The sequence below is a fragment of the Pseudoliparis swirei genome, chromosome 1, assembly GCF_029220125.1.
Source record: "Pseudoliparis swirei isolate HS2019 ecotype Mariana Trench chromosome 1, NWPU_hadal_v1, whole genome shotgun sequence".
In the NCBI taxonomy this organism is placed as follows: domain Eukaryota; kingdom Metazoa; phylum Chordata; class Actinopteri; order Perciformes; family Liparidae; genus Pseudoliparis; species Pseudoliparis swirei.
The window spans coordinates 10,595,361-10,611,388 of record NC_079388.1 but is presented as its reverse complement, the minus strand read 5'-3'; the positions used below and the strand labels follow the sequence as shown (position 1 = coordinate 10,611,388).

General features: G+C 42.4%; 1 protein-coding gene across 5 annotated transcripts; it reads right to left on the bottom strand.

Annotated features, from left to right (window-relative positions):
• Nucleotides 1-778: 778 nt before the first annotated feature.
• On the bottom strand, nucleotides 779-15,578 carry yrk (Yes-related kinase). Of its 5 annotated transcripts, none has more exons than XM_056412288.1 (13): nucleotides 15,460-15,578; nucleotides 9,614-9,657; nucleotides 8,880-9,139; nucleotides 7,793-7,895; nucleotides 7,214-7,312; nucleotides 6,961-7,064; nucleotides 6,694-6,843; nucleotides 4,793-4,948; nucleotides 4,047-4,226; nucleotides 3,335-3,411; nucleotides 3,085-3,238; nucleotides 2,810-2,941; nucleotides 779-2,037 (listed from the first exon to the last, which is right to left on the bottom strand). In XM_056412288.1, the coding sequence occupies exons 3-13, from the start codon at nucleotides 9,115-9,117 to the stop codon at nucleotides 1,829-1,831; spliced, it is 1,602 nt and encodes a 533-aa protein (XP_056268263.1). In that variant the 5' UTR covers nucleotides 9,118-9,139; nucleotides 9,614-9,657; nucleotides 15,460-15,578; the 3' UTR covers nucleotides 779-1,828. The 5 variants fall into 5 exon arrangements, with proteins under 5 accessions (XP_056268263.1, XP_056268238.1, XP_056268254.1 ...); XM_056412263.1 differs by lacking the exon at nucleotides 4,793-4,948 and adding an exon at nucleotides 5,446-5,610 and having other exon boundaries at nucleotides 15,460-15,577; XM_056412279.1 differs by lacking the exons at nucleotides 4,793-4,948; nucleotides 15,460-15,578 and adding exons at nucleotides 5,446-5,610; nucleotides 14,369-15,389.
• Between the last annotated feature and the right edge of the window lie 450 nt (nucleotides 15,579-16,028).

The window sequence follows — 16,028 nt, the reverse complement described above, 5'->3', positions numbered from 1 at the left end:
GCCCTCCCACATCAACGTGAACGGTGTCTTCTCCCGCCGTCGCGCGCCTCGGTCTCGTGCGGCTCAGTGGAAAAGCCGCTCCTCTGGCTCACATCAATATCTGCACCCGCAAAGATGGAAAAGCAAAGCACAATAGGAGGGGGATAAAAAAAAGAAAAAAAATGGTGAGCAGGGACGTTGGTTCACAGTTGTGTCCCCAATTAAGGCGCTGACAAAACCGCCCTCGAGCCCTGTGGTCCGGTTTTGGTGACAGATACGGGACTCCCGGTATGCGGGAGGCGAAAATCGACCGTGCGCCCGCGCTTCTCTGCCTCTGCAATTCCAGCTCTCTGTCTCTTGTGCGCCCCAGTCTCCGCTGTGCCTCTCCAACGTGCCTGGCTGTCAAAACCATCCGGGCATCCGTAGCTGGCCTCACTTTACACCTGTGGAATTGTGGGAAAAGTAGTTTACTGAAGACCGAGCATGAATGGGGGAGTCAGTGAAGAGAGCGAGAGACAGACACGAGTGGGAGTGGGTGGAATTTCGGAGGGCTGCTAATAGTTTCCAGTGCCAAGGATCGCAAGAACACAAATAATATCCTGTATGATATTTTTAATAGCTCAAAGTTAAAGCTACACATTAAGTGGGAAAACGTCATATACTGTTAAGCGATTTATGTTTAGGTTAATTCATTAATTCAATTTTGTTTACACAACTGTACTAAATTGGCTCTTTGACATTACCTGTGAGAAAATAGCATCCAAATAGAAATAGAATAAGAGACATGTTTTAACCAGGAAAAGATATTAGATTTGTATTACAATAACATAACATGGCATCTCATAAAATCATATAAAGGTTACACTCTTTTGTAAAAAAAACACAGAATTAAAACATTTTAGTTCCAGAGACCACTGATATTGATCGTTCCCCTTTATGTGTAATAGTTCACCATGTCCTCTAAATGGATGAACACTGAATACATATTCATATAGACATCTTTGTGTTGCACAGATATATCTAAGTTAAATTAAAACAGAAAAAGAGACAGTTCATACAAAATCGTCATTGAAATGATCAGACAAACAAAGAGCATTCCTTACCATCTCTCCTCTCAGGCTTTACTAACACAGTATTACAGGTGCTTCAAATCTAAAACAGCCCTTTATTTGACCACTTATAGGCACACATTGGAGCAAGTTTGTATGTGATTGACATGGATCAGTTCAACAACCTTTTTAGATTACTGTAAGTCATATCTTACAGTGTCTGCATACATAATCGATCACACAAGTTCACAATGATCATTTAATGTTGTCTGACACCTGTTGCACCTTCGATCGTTTCTCTATCGACATATTGTTCTCAGATAACCAGTCCCCCCCTCGAAGCCGCTCTACTCAGGAACAGAAATCCAAAGGACCTGGACATTTATGGCAGCTGAACAAATCATGTGCCAACTCGACTCCCCCCCCCCCCCCCCCCATCAACACAACAATCTACATCTTCTTTCAGTTCCTTGTTGTCATGGTTACAGAGTAAAGCAACATTACTGCAAGGCCTGATCAGCAGAGATCCGACTGCTATTCAACATGGTTGACTGATCCGTCCTGAATGGGCTGCACTGCAGTGATCAATAACCAAAAGGAGGAAACTGTCTTTAATAAAACAAGGCAATGATATGTATCTTCATGTGTGTGTGTGTTTGTGTGTGTGCGCACAGTAGAATACAAATACAATGAAGGCATATCAGTATATCTGCATGTATACATCCATGTCTGCCTCTGTGTCTGTCGTTCGCTTTCTGTTTGTCCGTTCGTCGCTCCACATCGGTCCTACATGTGTGTGGTCACAGGTTTTCTCCGGGCTGGTACTGCGGCTCTGTGGCCGTGAAGTAATCCTCCAAGAAGGACTGCAGGTACTCAAAGGTGTGCCTCTCATCGGCCTCTCGCCTCCAGCACTGCACCATCAGTTCATGGAGCGAGGCGGGGCAGCCCGGGGCACAGGGCATCCTGTAGCCCCGCTCCACCTGCTCCAACACCTCGCGGTTGTTCATGCCTAAAGGAAGGGAGGAGGGAGGAGGGAGGAGGATTTGGATGCATGAGAGGGTTTAGAGAAGGAAAGATTGGAAAAACACATTTTAAAAATCAACACATATTGGATATGGAGAAAAAAAACAGGAATAATTAAATTATGTATGAATAATTAAATGTATTCTATAATAAGTTATCCTTTTTTAAATGCGTTTACTTTATCGCCCTCATCCATCTTAATTCTGTCTGTCTATGTATAACACTACTGTAAAAGAGAAATCATAAACTAAGTTATATTATTATATGACATCTGGAGTAACTTGATACAACTTGAACTTCAAATCGATTTATAGTAGTTTAACCAAAAAGAAAAATATTGATTTGATAAAAAAAGTCTTAATACAAAAATTCTCTAAAATAAGCAATACTTGGTGACATATTGTATGATACATCATTGTGGTATAAGGACAGAGTAAATCAGGACTGTTTGGGTGGGGGCACTGCACTATCTGCATGCTAATTTGCATAGCACGGTGGCAGGAAGAGGTTTTCCCCTTACCTCCCATCTACTTTTGAGCAAGGCACTAAGGCCCTAAACTCCTCAAGTGCTCTGGTGTAGTTTGATCTGGTTGAAAATCTCAGTAAACTGACCGGGCTGTTGGTGTAAAAACGTTTTTATCTTTTCTCGGTTTTGACAGTGAAAAGCTGAAAAATTACTAATCCTGCAGAATTCTCCCTGCCGAGGGTGCTACTCTGTGAGATGAGTAAATACTGAATGAGCAGGTGTCCTCCCGTACCTGGGTATGGCACACGCCCCTTTGTGATGAGTTCAGTTAGTAGGATGCCAAAGCTCCAGACATCTGACTTGATGGTAAAGCGTCCGTACAATGCAGCTTCAGGAGCCGTCCACTTGATAGGGAACTTCGCCCCTGAAACCATGGCAACACAGTAAAGATGGTTAATCATATAATTAGGATAGGTTATGTATAAAACATATAGGCACGGAGGCAGAGACAGACACTCTTAATCATCACATTGTGCAACCGTCGCTCTAAATAGCTCATGCTGGTACCTTGTCTGGCCGTGTACTCGTTGTCCTCGATGAGCCTGGCCAGGCCAAAGTCGGCAATCTTGCACACCAGATTTTCTCCAACAAGTATGTTAGCGGCTCGCAGGTCACGATGGATGTAGTTCATCCTCTCGATGTATGCCATTCCAGCTGCAATCTGAAAAAACGAAGAAACAACAACAAAAAAGCTCAGAAAGATAGTAAAAGAGTGTTTTTGTTTCAGTCTGTCGTCGTGTGTATGTGTTTCATTCACCTGTGCAGCTATGTCCACCAGTTGAGGCAGCTTAAGACTCTGCCCCTCCCCATCTTTTAAGAAGTCCAACAAACTTCCTGAAAAACCAATATTGTTGTGTCATGACCGGCCAGTCCTTTTGCCATGTAGTTAATTAAAATCTGCTGTGTGTCATGGCGGGTACAAATAATAAATTAACTCACAATCAGATAGATGCTTGTAAAATCATGGTAACTTAGTATATTTTTGCATGCATTTATCTTAATGCAAATGTTGTCTATTTCTTTTTAATTTTTAGTGAATACTAAATTAATATTTCACCTGCCTCAAGGCCACCTCCACATAGAGGTCAAAGCTCAGAAAGAGGAAAAAGAGGAAAGAGAATCCGTGGAGTTATATTTAGTTTTTTCCCAATATGGGAGGCATAGTGGCTTGAACCCCGCTACTCCAAATGACACATTTCTATTTTGTTGTTCATGCAATTAGTTTGTTTGTCCTTGAGTATATCTCAAAATGGTTGAACATTAGGACAGGGGCAGATCCAATGTCGGCAATTTCAATGCAAGATAAGGCATTTCCAAGAATGTTCTCTATTTTCTCCTGAGCGACTTCACTGACTCCTAACACTCGGGGGAGCTCACTTTTCAGTGTCAGTGAGGTTTCCAACCAACGGGAGAGATTCATTGTGAATCTACACTACATCACAGGCATGCCAGTTTACTCAGCCTGATACCTTGGCTCATGAACTCGGTAATAATGTAGATGGGCTCCTCAGACACGACGGCGTAGAGCTGCACCAGCTTGTCATGGCGGAGTCTCTTCATGATCTGAGCTTCCTCCAGGAAGGCCTCGGGGGACATGGTCCCTGGCTTCAGAGTCTTCACCGCTACCTTGGTGGTACCGTTCCACATACCTAGCATGGAGACAAGGAGATATTAATGGACACATAGCACATGGAAACACACGAGACATACGGCGCAGGCACACACGCACACATTTTCTGGCATACTGATGGTGATGGCTACATGTTCATACATACAGATGTAAAAATTAGAAGAAGAAAAAAACATGGTACACAATATGCAGGCTGTAATAAATACACATGTGATTATAATTCTGGTGCATGCACGTGGTTTCTGTTTTGGAGAACATGCGTGACATGAGACAGAGTGATGTTAGGAGGGAGAGAGATTTTTCTGGCCTTACATCAACACCTTCAGCGAGAAACTTTGCCCAGCTAAGAAAACCGGACACACTCGCATTTAGTCAGAATCTGTACGACATTTTCTAAACAAATTGGTAAGACAAGTAAATGGAAATACATCACGTGGAAATACCAAGTGATACTGGGGAAAACATCAAACTTCACGAACATAAACAGAAATAACTGACAATACAGGACATTAAGGGACACTACGGACAAACACTTCTCTCTATGAGCCTGCAGAGGGCGCCAGAGGTTGGTGGTGTCAGTCTCACCCATCCAAACGTCACCGAAGCAGCCCTGTCCCAGCTTCCTTTGCAGGGACAGAGTTTCCCTGAGCACCTCCCAGGCGTCCCGCCCAAGGCCCATGGTGAGTGGGGTGGAATTGATACACGGCATGGTCAGGTAATAACACAGCCCATCATTAGTGCCTATTATGGGGAGGAGGTGGGAGTCAAGGAGGGTGGAGATGTAGAGAAAGGAAAGAGTGGGAGTGAATGGGAGAAAAGGGTGATGTAATGGTTGGAAACATGGAAAAAGAGATGGGTGGGGTGGGGGGTGGGGGGTGGGGTGACAAATAGGTGAAGTGAGATGATGAAACATGCACATGCAACAACAGTGGAAGAGGGGAACAACTCTGCACACCTGGTTGTAAAACAAAGCCATATTTCAACTGTGTGTATCTTTTGAGTTTGTGTGTACATGTGTCGCAGACTCAACACATACAGCTATACAGGGCTTCTCCGTGTATGTTTGTGAGTGTGAAGGTGTTTTCACACCAGAAGTGTCACTGAAGATCTTGTCAACGGGACACAACCGAGACTTAAATGTATAATATGTACCTGCTCATTTTTTTAATACTTTATTTTATCCAGGTGTGCTCCCGCTGTCACCTTCCCCCACTGCAACACAGTCCCACCATTCCTACCCATCCAGACTTCTCCAAACTGGCCATTGCCCAGTTTTTTAATCAGCTGGAGGGATTCTCTGGGAATCTCCCACATATCCTTGGTCTTCACTGATAAATCGGCCAGTTTAGGAATGCCCCGCTTGCAGCTGCCAATCAAACGGCAGCACAGTCCCGCCGCTCTCTCTGAGAGAGAGAGAGGAGAGACAAACAGGCAGGCGAAGGAAAAAGGAAATATAGGGAAAGAAAACGGAGGAGAAAAGCAGCAAATGCAGAGATAAAAAAGAGAACAAGACAGGTTGCTTATGCGCTTATGCGACTGACAAGTTCACCAAATACAAGGTACAAAGGCACAAGAAACACCCAGCAAAACAGTCACAAACACACATTCAGAGCAGCAGCATGTACGAATACAACAAAAACATACGGGGACAATACAGATCATAAGTAAAACAAATCCAGCTCTATTGCTTTTGATGATCGTGTCAGGTAAATCATGATTGCTGTAGCAACTCCTTGCCGCTAGGGGGCAGATGTACACGGACAGAGAGCAGAGGAAGTGAAGAGTGTGAACGCTGCTTGTTGTTGAACAGCTCTGAACCCAACTTCAAAAGTTAGTGGGGAAAGTATTCAAATCATTTATGAAACTAAAATTAAAAGCATGTCTATTACAAGTGAAAGTTCTGCATCCAAAATGATTATTATGTTAAAGTACAGATTAGAAAAATCTACCAAAAGGATCAGAAGTAGAAACGCTCTCAGTTATGTAATATGTATAATATTACATAACTGGGAGCATTTCTGATGCATTGACATCAAGTCGCATACGTCTAATTGTAATGTTGTTGTTGGTCGAGGTAGAACTCATGATAATTACTTACTATTAAGTTTGATAACAATGTATCATATTTTATAAGCTGATCATACTTTTCAATGTACACTCTGAATTTGGAAATTAAATGTAGCAGAGTAAAAAGTACAATTCTCCTTCTACAATGTAGTGATGCAGAAAGTAGCATTACATGGAAAGTACTCATGGGAAATACCTCAAAATGTAGGTTCACTTATGTACAGTAAAAGTATTTACTTCTCCCTACTGGTAATAGTGTAATTTAAGTATTCATCAAGTAGAGTAACTGGGCAGAAGGGCTGAGACAAATGAAGTTCATCGAAGCAGGAGCTTGACGCATGAAACATAATTTGTTTATTTCGAAGGAGAATCAAAATAAAGAGGATGAATTTGTGTCCAGGTGTGTTGATGTATGTTACCTGTGTAGTGCTCGACCAGCTGCTGCACTGTGTCGAACTGTGATCTCGTGGTGATGTAGTAGCCACCGTTGTCTAGTTTGCGGATCTTATAATGTTTGACGTGGTCTCCCTTGTTATCGTCCCAGTCACGGATCGACAGGGAGTAAGCGCCTGAGAGGAAGAGAAAGAGCAGTAAGTCTACAATTCACTGTAGTGTGTGTGTGTGTGTGTGTGTGTGTGTGTGTGTGTGTGTGTGTGTGTGTGTGTGTGTACGCGTGGCTCCTTTACCTTTGGTAGTTTCACTCTCTCGTATGAGGAAAGTTCCCCTCTGGTTGCCGTTGCCTAGCAGCTGTCTCTCCGCATCCTTCCTCCCCATCTTTCCAAAATACCACCTGTCACCATGACAACAACACACAGGTCGCCGCAGCGACACCAAGCATCCTGTGACCTCTGCCCTCAGAATACATGGCAATCATTGATTTTTCAACGTAAACTGTACATATATTGCAGCAGCAGTGTGTGTGTGTGTGTGTGTGCTCACTCTTCGGCCTGTATAGAGTCGACAGGAGCGACGTAGTTGGAGGGGATGTAACCTGAGTGGCCCGAGTCCAAAGAGCGAGCCTCCCACCAGTCACCCTCTCTGCAAAAAAAGACACTAAAAGTCAGTTTGCTGACAAAATCAGGGATGAGGTGACACATGACGGAGTCATGTTACTCCTTAAAATGTTGAAATGAAAAGTAACAATGACGGTGGCAAAAACTGTACTTTCATTTTTTTTTTTTTTTGAAGATAGTCTTCAAGCAGAGAGCACTAATCTACACTCAAATGAACAAAAGAATGTGTGAACAATAACTTCAAACAACTCTTAATTTAAACAATCTGACTTTATATTTCCTGAGTGGGACAAGAGCGTCATGACAAGAGCGTGTCAACGTCGCCAGCAGCAGCTGGCGCTTCTGACAGGTCATGTGGCATGTGATGTAATGTATGCAAACAAAATGAATTACCTCTTGGGAGTTAAGACATTTATCACATAATTATTCATTTTATTACAATCAGGGGTGTTTTCCATCAAATTAGTAACATCTGTAAAACAGATACAGTTGTGTGAGTGCTCACATGTTGTTGATGATCTGGAACTTCTCTCCTTTCTGAAAAGTGAGGTCATCTTCGGTGCGAGCTTCATACTCATACAAAGCTATAAAGAGGGTGACTCCACCACCTGCATACATGTTCACACACACACACACACACACACACACACACACAAGAGAGACAGAGAAGGTAACAGTTTCCATTTATACACACTAGTTTCTACCACCAAACTTGTTACTGTTTTGAACGATCCGGTAGATTAAAGTGGATACTGTCAGTGAAGAGATGTCGTCATATCACGATGAGAATGCAAGAGCTAATGAACAACATCTAAGTCCTCTTTCTTTTCAAAGATGCCTCTAATAATGAGGCAGAAGCTATTCTGAGCCTGCAGGAGTCTGAGTTACACATTAAATGTCTATCTTCCAAAGTTACAGTCTTTGTCGTGCCAACCTTCCTCTTTCTGTGACCGTCTCTTAACGGCATCTTAATCATGAAACAGACTGTAACTTTGACAGTTTCCCACTTGATCTGTCTAAATGAGACGACCGAAGCTTCAAATTGAGTTTTGGCACAAAACAAGTCGTATTGATTTTGTTCCACATCTCTGGCATTGAAATTGTGAAATTACTTCAGAACCGGTTTGAACAGGAGAAGAAGAACAACTCTTTTGATGTACATGTGAACTTTGTTTTAAGATAGACTTTGTAAACCTGCTCTCTAAATGTGTTGAGGCAGAGAAGGGCTCAAGCAGGATAACTTTGTACAAACACACCACACGTTTACCATCTTTATATCACGTTTTGGTAGAGAAACATGACCACGACTCTCACAATCAAGAATGTGCTTATTTTTATATTGCAAAAGATAATTTTAGGATAGAAACAAACATCACTGAAGAGGTGCTGGGCTTACTTTGCTCTATTATTATTATTGTTATTATTATTATTATTATATTATATTAGGTAGATTGATTTTCACCTTCTAGAAGCTAATATTCTAAGACTATTTTAATTGGGCCACACACACACTCACACACACACACACACACACACACACACACACACACACACACACACACACACACACACACACACACACACACTCCTACTTGTTATAACTCCAGGCCTCTGCTGTGTGTTGGTGTTGGAGAAGATGGTGCTGGATGAGAAGCCCTTGTTGAAGTCTGGGATGGTCTGGGTGGGGTCGGGGCAGTAACGGCCCTGAGTCAAGGCAGCGGACAACCCTCCATCTGCGTTGCTAGGAGACAGATCTGTAATGTCCACTGCTGCTGATGTTGCCGCTGCTGCTTTGGCGGACGTCTTCTGCTTGCAAAAGGCACACCCCATGGTAACCAGCACGGAGACGACTCTGTAGGCAGAGTTAAAGAAACATGCCCATTTTTTAAATATGTAAATGTTAATGTGCTTGATGCTTTACTGATTGAAATTGTATTGTTTATGAAAGCAGTTTTTACAATATAATAGTCTTTGTTTACAGAGATAACAAAATAAGGTTGGTTTAGAATAAATACAGAATTAACCTGTTTAATACTCTACTGATTTATTTCACTTCCATAAAAAAAAATGGTCAAAATTGAAGCAGAGGTCAAGATATCTTTTCTTTTAGTGCGGAGTATGAGCCACGCCCCAAAAAAAACAAATCCTAGATTTCCCATGATGCAACTTGACCTTTCCACTTTTCAAACTCCACACCTCCAGTTTGTCACAGTAGCGTTTTGTTAGTAGTTTAAATTCTCAAGTCAAAGCTCTGATAACTCTGCCATCACTATGACATCATCAGGGTTATTTGTATGTACATATATTCTATTTAACTTGTTCTCACCTGATGTCTTCCTCTGTCAGATCATCTGTCAATCACCATCGCAACTGAAAGAAATGGGGGGATGGGTGAGTGACAAGCGGCAGAATGAGAGAGCGGGCCAAGAGAGGATGAGTGGCAGAGAACCGGAGAGGAGAGAGGTTTTGAAGAAAGTGAAGGTAAAGCTGAAGAGCGTGAAAAGCGTGAATAAAGAGATGTGTGATGGGAGTCACGAGGAGACAGAGAAGTTTAAACAAAAAGGAGACAAGATAAAGAAAGACGTGAGAGATGTGAGGTTAGCCACTTCCCTTTTTGCTTTGCAGTTTCGAGAAGGGTACTCAGTCATTCTTTGGCCAGCAGCTGTGTGTGTGTATTGTGTGAGAACGTGCATGTGCGTGTGTGTGTGTTAGTGTTTGTGGTAGACGAGGACCTGTAAATGTCATCATTAGACAGAGCTAACTGACACTCAGTGAAATGTGTTTCACAAAGAGTAGATGTGCACATCAATACGCAATCCTTCCAGTTTAAAGAGGAAATAAGTTCCAGAGACTGTAAAACATGGTCATGGGATGCAGAGGACACACGGGCGTTCCTCATCAACACCAGTGTGCTTTCTTTCAACAGTGTTTCTTCAGGAAATCAAATCCTTTCTAACGGGCATTCCTCAGAGCACCAGTCGACAGATAACTCGGCTCACAACTGAAGGAGAAATATAAAACATTTAGGGGAATACATTTTTTGCTTTCTATCAGCGAGTGAGATGAGAAGATACCTCTCTTGTCTCGTGATAGGCTACAGCAGCCACTAGTTAGCATAAACACTGGTACGGGGAGAAAAGCAAGTCCAACTATAACTGAATATTATATTTTTTTAACATTAAAGCATCGTAATTGTAAGGTTATTTGTGCTTTCTTTGTCGTATGTGATCGTAAACATTTGATATAGCTCTTTCAATTGATTGGCAGCTTAACCCTTGTGTTGCCTTCGGGTCAATTTGACCCGATTCAATGTTTCACCCTCCTGTCGCCTTCGGGTCAATATGACCCGATTAAATGTTTAACCCTCCTGTTACCTTTATATTTACTAACATATTTTACCCTTGAGGTCAATATGACCCCAGCTATTAAAATCTCCAGAAAATTATTAGAATTAATATTCTTTTCCAAGTTTAAGTGTGAGGTACTTTATGTTTGTTTGTTGACTCCCAAAAGAACACCGACATTAAACATTGAATCGGGTCAAATTGACCCGAAGGCGACAGGAGGGTTAAATATTGAATCGGGTCAAAATGACCCGAAGGCAACACAAGGGTTAAGGAAAATAACCAGTAATAAAAATAATCTTCATTTGCAGGACTAGATTTACTATGTCAATTTGGACACTGTAGTTTTTAATATTTAATATTTATTATTGAAGCGGCCTTAGGATACAAACATCTCCACCTTCTGAGGAATGTGAGGGAAGCCACACACAGGAAGAACAATACAGGTTATGGCCGGGAGCAACGAAAAAAACTCAAGTAATTCACTTTCATTGTGAAAACTCATCAAAGCTCCTGAACACCGTCAGGTATGTCTTGTCCACACCACAAATTCCCACAAAATTCCTCTCAATCTTTTAAGAAACAGTGGCTATTATGGGCTGTATCGAGGAGAGTAAAATATGCACACACACACACACACATTCCCTCACATACACATTCATTCACTGTATCAGGTCGGCCATCAGGAGAGCTACAGGAAGTTAGCCCTGTTGGAGTTTCCTGTCCACCCTTCTGATCACTCCCCCCTTTTCCTGGAAACTGAGGACAAGTCCACCGACACACACACACACACACACACACACACACGCAAACACACACACTCCCCACAATAATCATTCATACTCTCTCAGCCTTCCACTGGACCAAGGCTGCTCACTTTCTCTTTGATGAACATTAGAAAAGGGGAGTGAGAGAGAAGAGGCGTCCTCCCTCGTCTTTATCTCCCCTCTGCCCTTTTTCTCCTCTCTTCTTTTGCTGTTTTTCTAAGATTGGCAGATGTCCAAAGACAGGATGAAGACACCAACATGTAGTCTCACACAGATATGCCTTCCTTGTATTTGTAATTCTACTGCGCACACACACACACACACACACACACACACACAGAGAAAACGGTTTGCCTGACGGCCATAGAGTCATTGTTCTCGTTGGGTTCCTGTTGATCACATTTCTGTCTTCCTCTCTGCACACAGAAGCTGCTCTAACAGCTGATCGTTCAGTTGATGTTTTTATACAGAGAGGAAACAAACTCAAGTCACAAAGACTTCCCCAATCAAGTGTGCACAGAAAGCCAAAGTATGCACTTGTGCACTCACATATGACCACTCAAAGCACTTTAACACTAAATGACATCATTCACTCATCATTCACTGATGGGAGGAGCTAAGGTTCTACCTGCACATGAGGAGTACATTTTGGGGTTAAGTGTCTTGCCCAAGGACACATCAACATGGGCTAGCAGGGCCGGTGATTGAACCGCCGATCTTCTGATTGAAGGACGACCCAGCTCTCCACCGAGCCACAGGCGTCCAATATAACCTACTATGGTGCGAAATAAAACACAAACCAACATGTAGGCGTCTGTTTCCTTTTTTTCTCTTTCAATCAGCCACAAACCCAAAAGGTATGTAGAGCGAAGTCTGTGTGTGTGTGTGTGTGTGTGTGCGTGTGTGTGTGTGTGTGTGTGTGGTACATTTGGGTTACAAATTCAAATTGGCACATTAGTTGCTTTTTCTTAGGTGTGTGTGTGTAAAACAAGTCTGCATAAGTACTGAGAATTACATCAGAGTAAATTAAGAACAGTGAGTTCCTCTTTGCCTTTTGAAGTAAAAATGTAAAAAAATGAGATACAGAATAATGCATCTTTCTCTGGTAGGGAGGACTGAGGTCTTGGTTTGTGAATACAAGGCCATCTGTAACGACCGCATTGGATTAAAATGTCCATGTTCATTAGATAATAAGCTCCGCTGTTTGGGTTATTGAATGTTTTTTTTCCAGGGTTGCTATACAAAAATTAATTCTTGCCCATCGCTAACGGCATGAAGACAAGAAAATAATGTAGCTATTTTCACCGGACAGGTTTTGACATTTCCGCCTCCACCAAAAACAATAAAGGTGAATTGAATTCTGGAATTTACACCAAAGAAGTTCAGTTATAAACCTTATAAAGAACTTTCCTCTGTAAAATCAGTGGATCGTCTAACAGGGAAACGGAGTTGTCACCGTTGAAGCAGAATATTTAACGTTATCTCTCAATGCTGCGAGCAACACCAATTCAGTTAAATATTGGGTTGGAGGCAGAGATCTTGGAGATGATATGTTTAAACGTTGGCGAATTTAATCCAAACTATCTGCAAAGCTGCATGTTTTTTATTTAAGTATTAGGAGAACTGACCCTTGAGAGAAAATAAGAACAGCAGGAATGAAAACAAATGCATTCTAGTCAATTGCTTAGGTAAAAGTATCAGAACTTCACTCCATTACAAAAGTATATGAATATAAAGAAATAGAAGAATATCAGTATACTAAAGTAGCCAATGTATAAGCACTCAGTATGTGAAATGCCCCTTCAGTGTCATATTATTACATTATTGGACCATTCAAATTGTGTGGAGCTTTAATATCGAACAATCCATCATGTTTGTTTTAAAAAATATTAATCTGAAAAGCAAGCAACAAATACGCATGTTTGTGGAATAAAACTAATGGTCTAAAAAGTATGATATCTCCCTCTGAAATTATAAAGTAACTGGAAATACTCAAGTAAAACCTAAAAATGTACTTACGGCCCTCAAGTAAATATACTTAGATACTTTCAACAACTGCTGAACGGTTTATTTCAGTATATTTGTTTGCTCGATAACAATATAAGGAACGCCTTTAGTGCCCTCTTTTAAAATCACAATAACGTCACCCTTCATCGTCACACTCACAAACATCCCAATCCAAATGACACGCCCTTTCCTGCCCAGTGGGTTGCAGATAAGCTGCTCCCAGCGGGAACACAGAGAAACACACACAATTGTTCAGATCTGTTGAGTTTCTGTACTTTTACGCCAAGCTCTTTCCAGACTTTCAACAATCCTCCTCTTTTCTCGTTTCTCCAGCTCTTTTCTTACCTTTCTCTTTTCCCTCTGAATCGGCCCTCACTAGCAGGAAGCCCTCCAGGATGCAGAGGGTGAGTGGAGCAGGAATGATAGGACAATGGGAAGCAAGCTGTCACTGAACCCTCACACGCATAGCACACATTCAAAAAGAGCACAAACGCACACACACACACACACACACACTCAGAGAGGAACTGGAGACCAACTGGAGGTGGGGCAATGGAAAAGTAAGGTGTCCCGGTCATCGGAGCGTCCTGTTTTCACATGAAGTCATCACATCCTCCAGATACAGGTGGCCGAGGTTACTTGTTAGAAGGCATACATGAAATAAATGATTTAAGTTCAACCGTCTAATCCTGTTTTTCAAGAGGCGTAGGGCCTGCTCCTAAGAGGTGGCTGACTAAAGCAAAGCCCGTTACAAATGAGAGATACAGCTGGCAGCCTCCATCCAGATGTCTAACATCAGTCTGTAAGGCTCACCTTGGACCAGCGCTTCATCGTAACAGCCGTCAGCTGCTTGGTGGGAAAGCTGTGACGATGTTGACGTCCATTTCTGAACCACACCAACTAAACAACATGTGCACGCCTCCCTTCTTTCTCTGGTCGGGAGGACTGAAGACAGGAACTGACCTCGTAAAGAAACAGGAAGTGATGAAGTCCGGCCTTGGACGGCCTCATCGCTTCTTTCCTCATCCAACCCTCAGAATTCCACAACGACGAATTCACACAGCACAGAAGCCGCCATGAAATCAGGGGTGAAACAAAGATCAATGTTGATTATGTGATCCTCCCTGCTGCCCATCATGATGCATATATAAACAGCTCCACCTAAAACCACAGAAACCCGTCAGAGAGATGGACGTGTTCAGGAAACATACAGCCCTGCCTTTTCCTCAAGGTGGTTTCCTGTAGACGTGTTGCCAAATAAATCACGTTTACCAAAGGAATATTCCGCCTCTGGAGCAAATTTGACATAAACTGACAGGCAAAAGATCTTCATCCTAAATTACTTTCACATTTCATCTGTCAAAAAGTTTGTGCCGAACTTCAACCTCCAGTTAATCCAACCAGATGCAGTCAGCCACACATCCAGATCCTATAAATCACTGTCATGGTACTGGGAGCTTTTCAATTTAACAATACACATGCACTACAACCGTGAACATTTTTAATAGCAAGGTTTCCCACTTGTGACTAATCTCTTTGGTAAATTCCAGTTGTTCATTATTGCAGTGTTGCCGTTTGATTTCTAAATGTTTGCGGTATCCTTCCAGTAAGAGTGGAACTAGTGGTCGCTGACTTCATTTACTTCTCACAGGCGAAGCCTCCAAACTTCCTTTTATCAACACTCCAAAGTTACCCAATCTCCAGAAGCACTGAAGCCACCCACCCGGGTTCGGACTATACTCGTTTTTTAAAAAGGTAGAGAGGGGTGTGGGCTACAGATGTTCATCAGGGTTGTTTCCGTTTACCTACAGCTGTTCAATTTAGAGTCGAGTCTCTCACTCCGTGTCAGAGGTGACTTTCCTACACTCATATCAAACAAAACTGAAAAGTTCAAAGTAAAAAGCATGTAATACGCAGTGTGGGACATCTATCCGTGTTCCATCAAAGCAGAGGCAGTTCTCCAGACGCAACCAAACACTCGTTCTTTCATATTCATACTTACAACTGACGTGCATCACGTTTTCAGACATTACACAAACAAACAGAAGGCATACCGGACACAATAGGCGTCGTTGTCCCGGGTACCCTCGTGTCCCGAGGAGCGCGTCAGCTGCGTCCAGTGGCTCGCGGGGCGCACGGAGAGAAGCCGCGAGCTCCTTAGTTGAGCAAGTGAAAAGAAGTGCGCGCGCGCGTCGTCCGGAAGGCTTTGGGAACGGACGCGCAATGAAGTCCACCCAGAGGAGCGCGCGCGTCAAGTGGACAGTAGAAAGCGGATGTTTGATAGATGTTATAAACGATTCCGATATGGCTACCTTTTAGGAATGTGAACTACTACTCTTTATTCCATTCAAGATTAATTATTCTTCCGTTAAACAGGACAAATTGAGTGAAACCATCACACTGGAGATTCCAACATGAAATGAGCTTTTACAATAATGTTGACAGCCATCATAAAAAAAACTCCACACCACACCGAGCTACATTGCAATAAGAATTGTTGAATAACAAAACTTTGAGATACAATTTGATGTTCTAGCTGTAAGCATATACTTAAAAAAGCCCCAACTCTGTTATACTGGAACCTCAAACCTCAAACACCGACAGTAACTGGTGCTGATGCAGT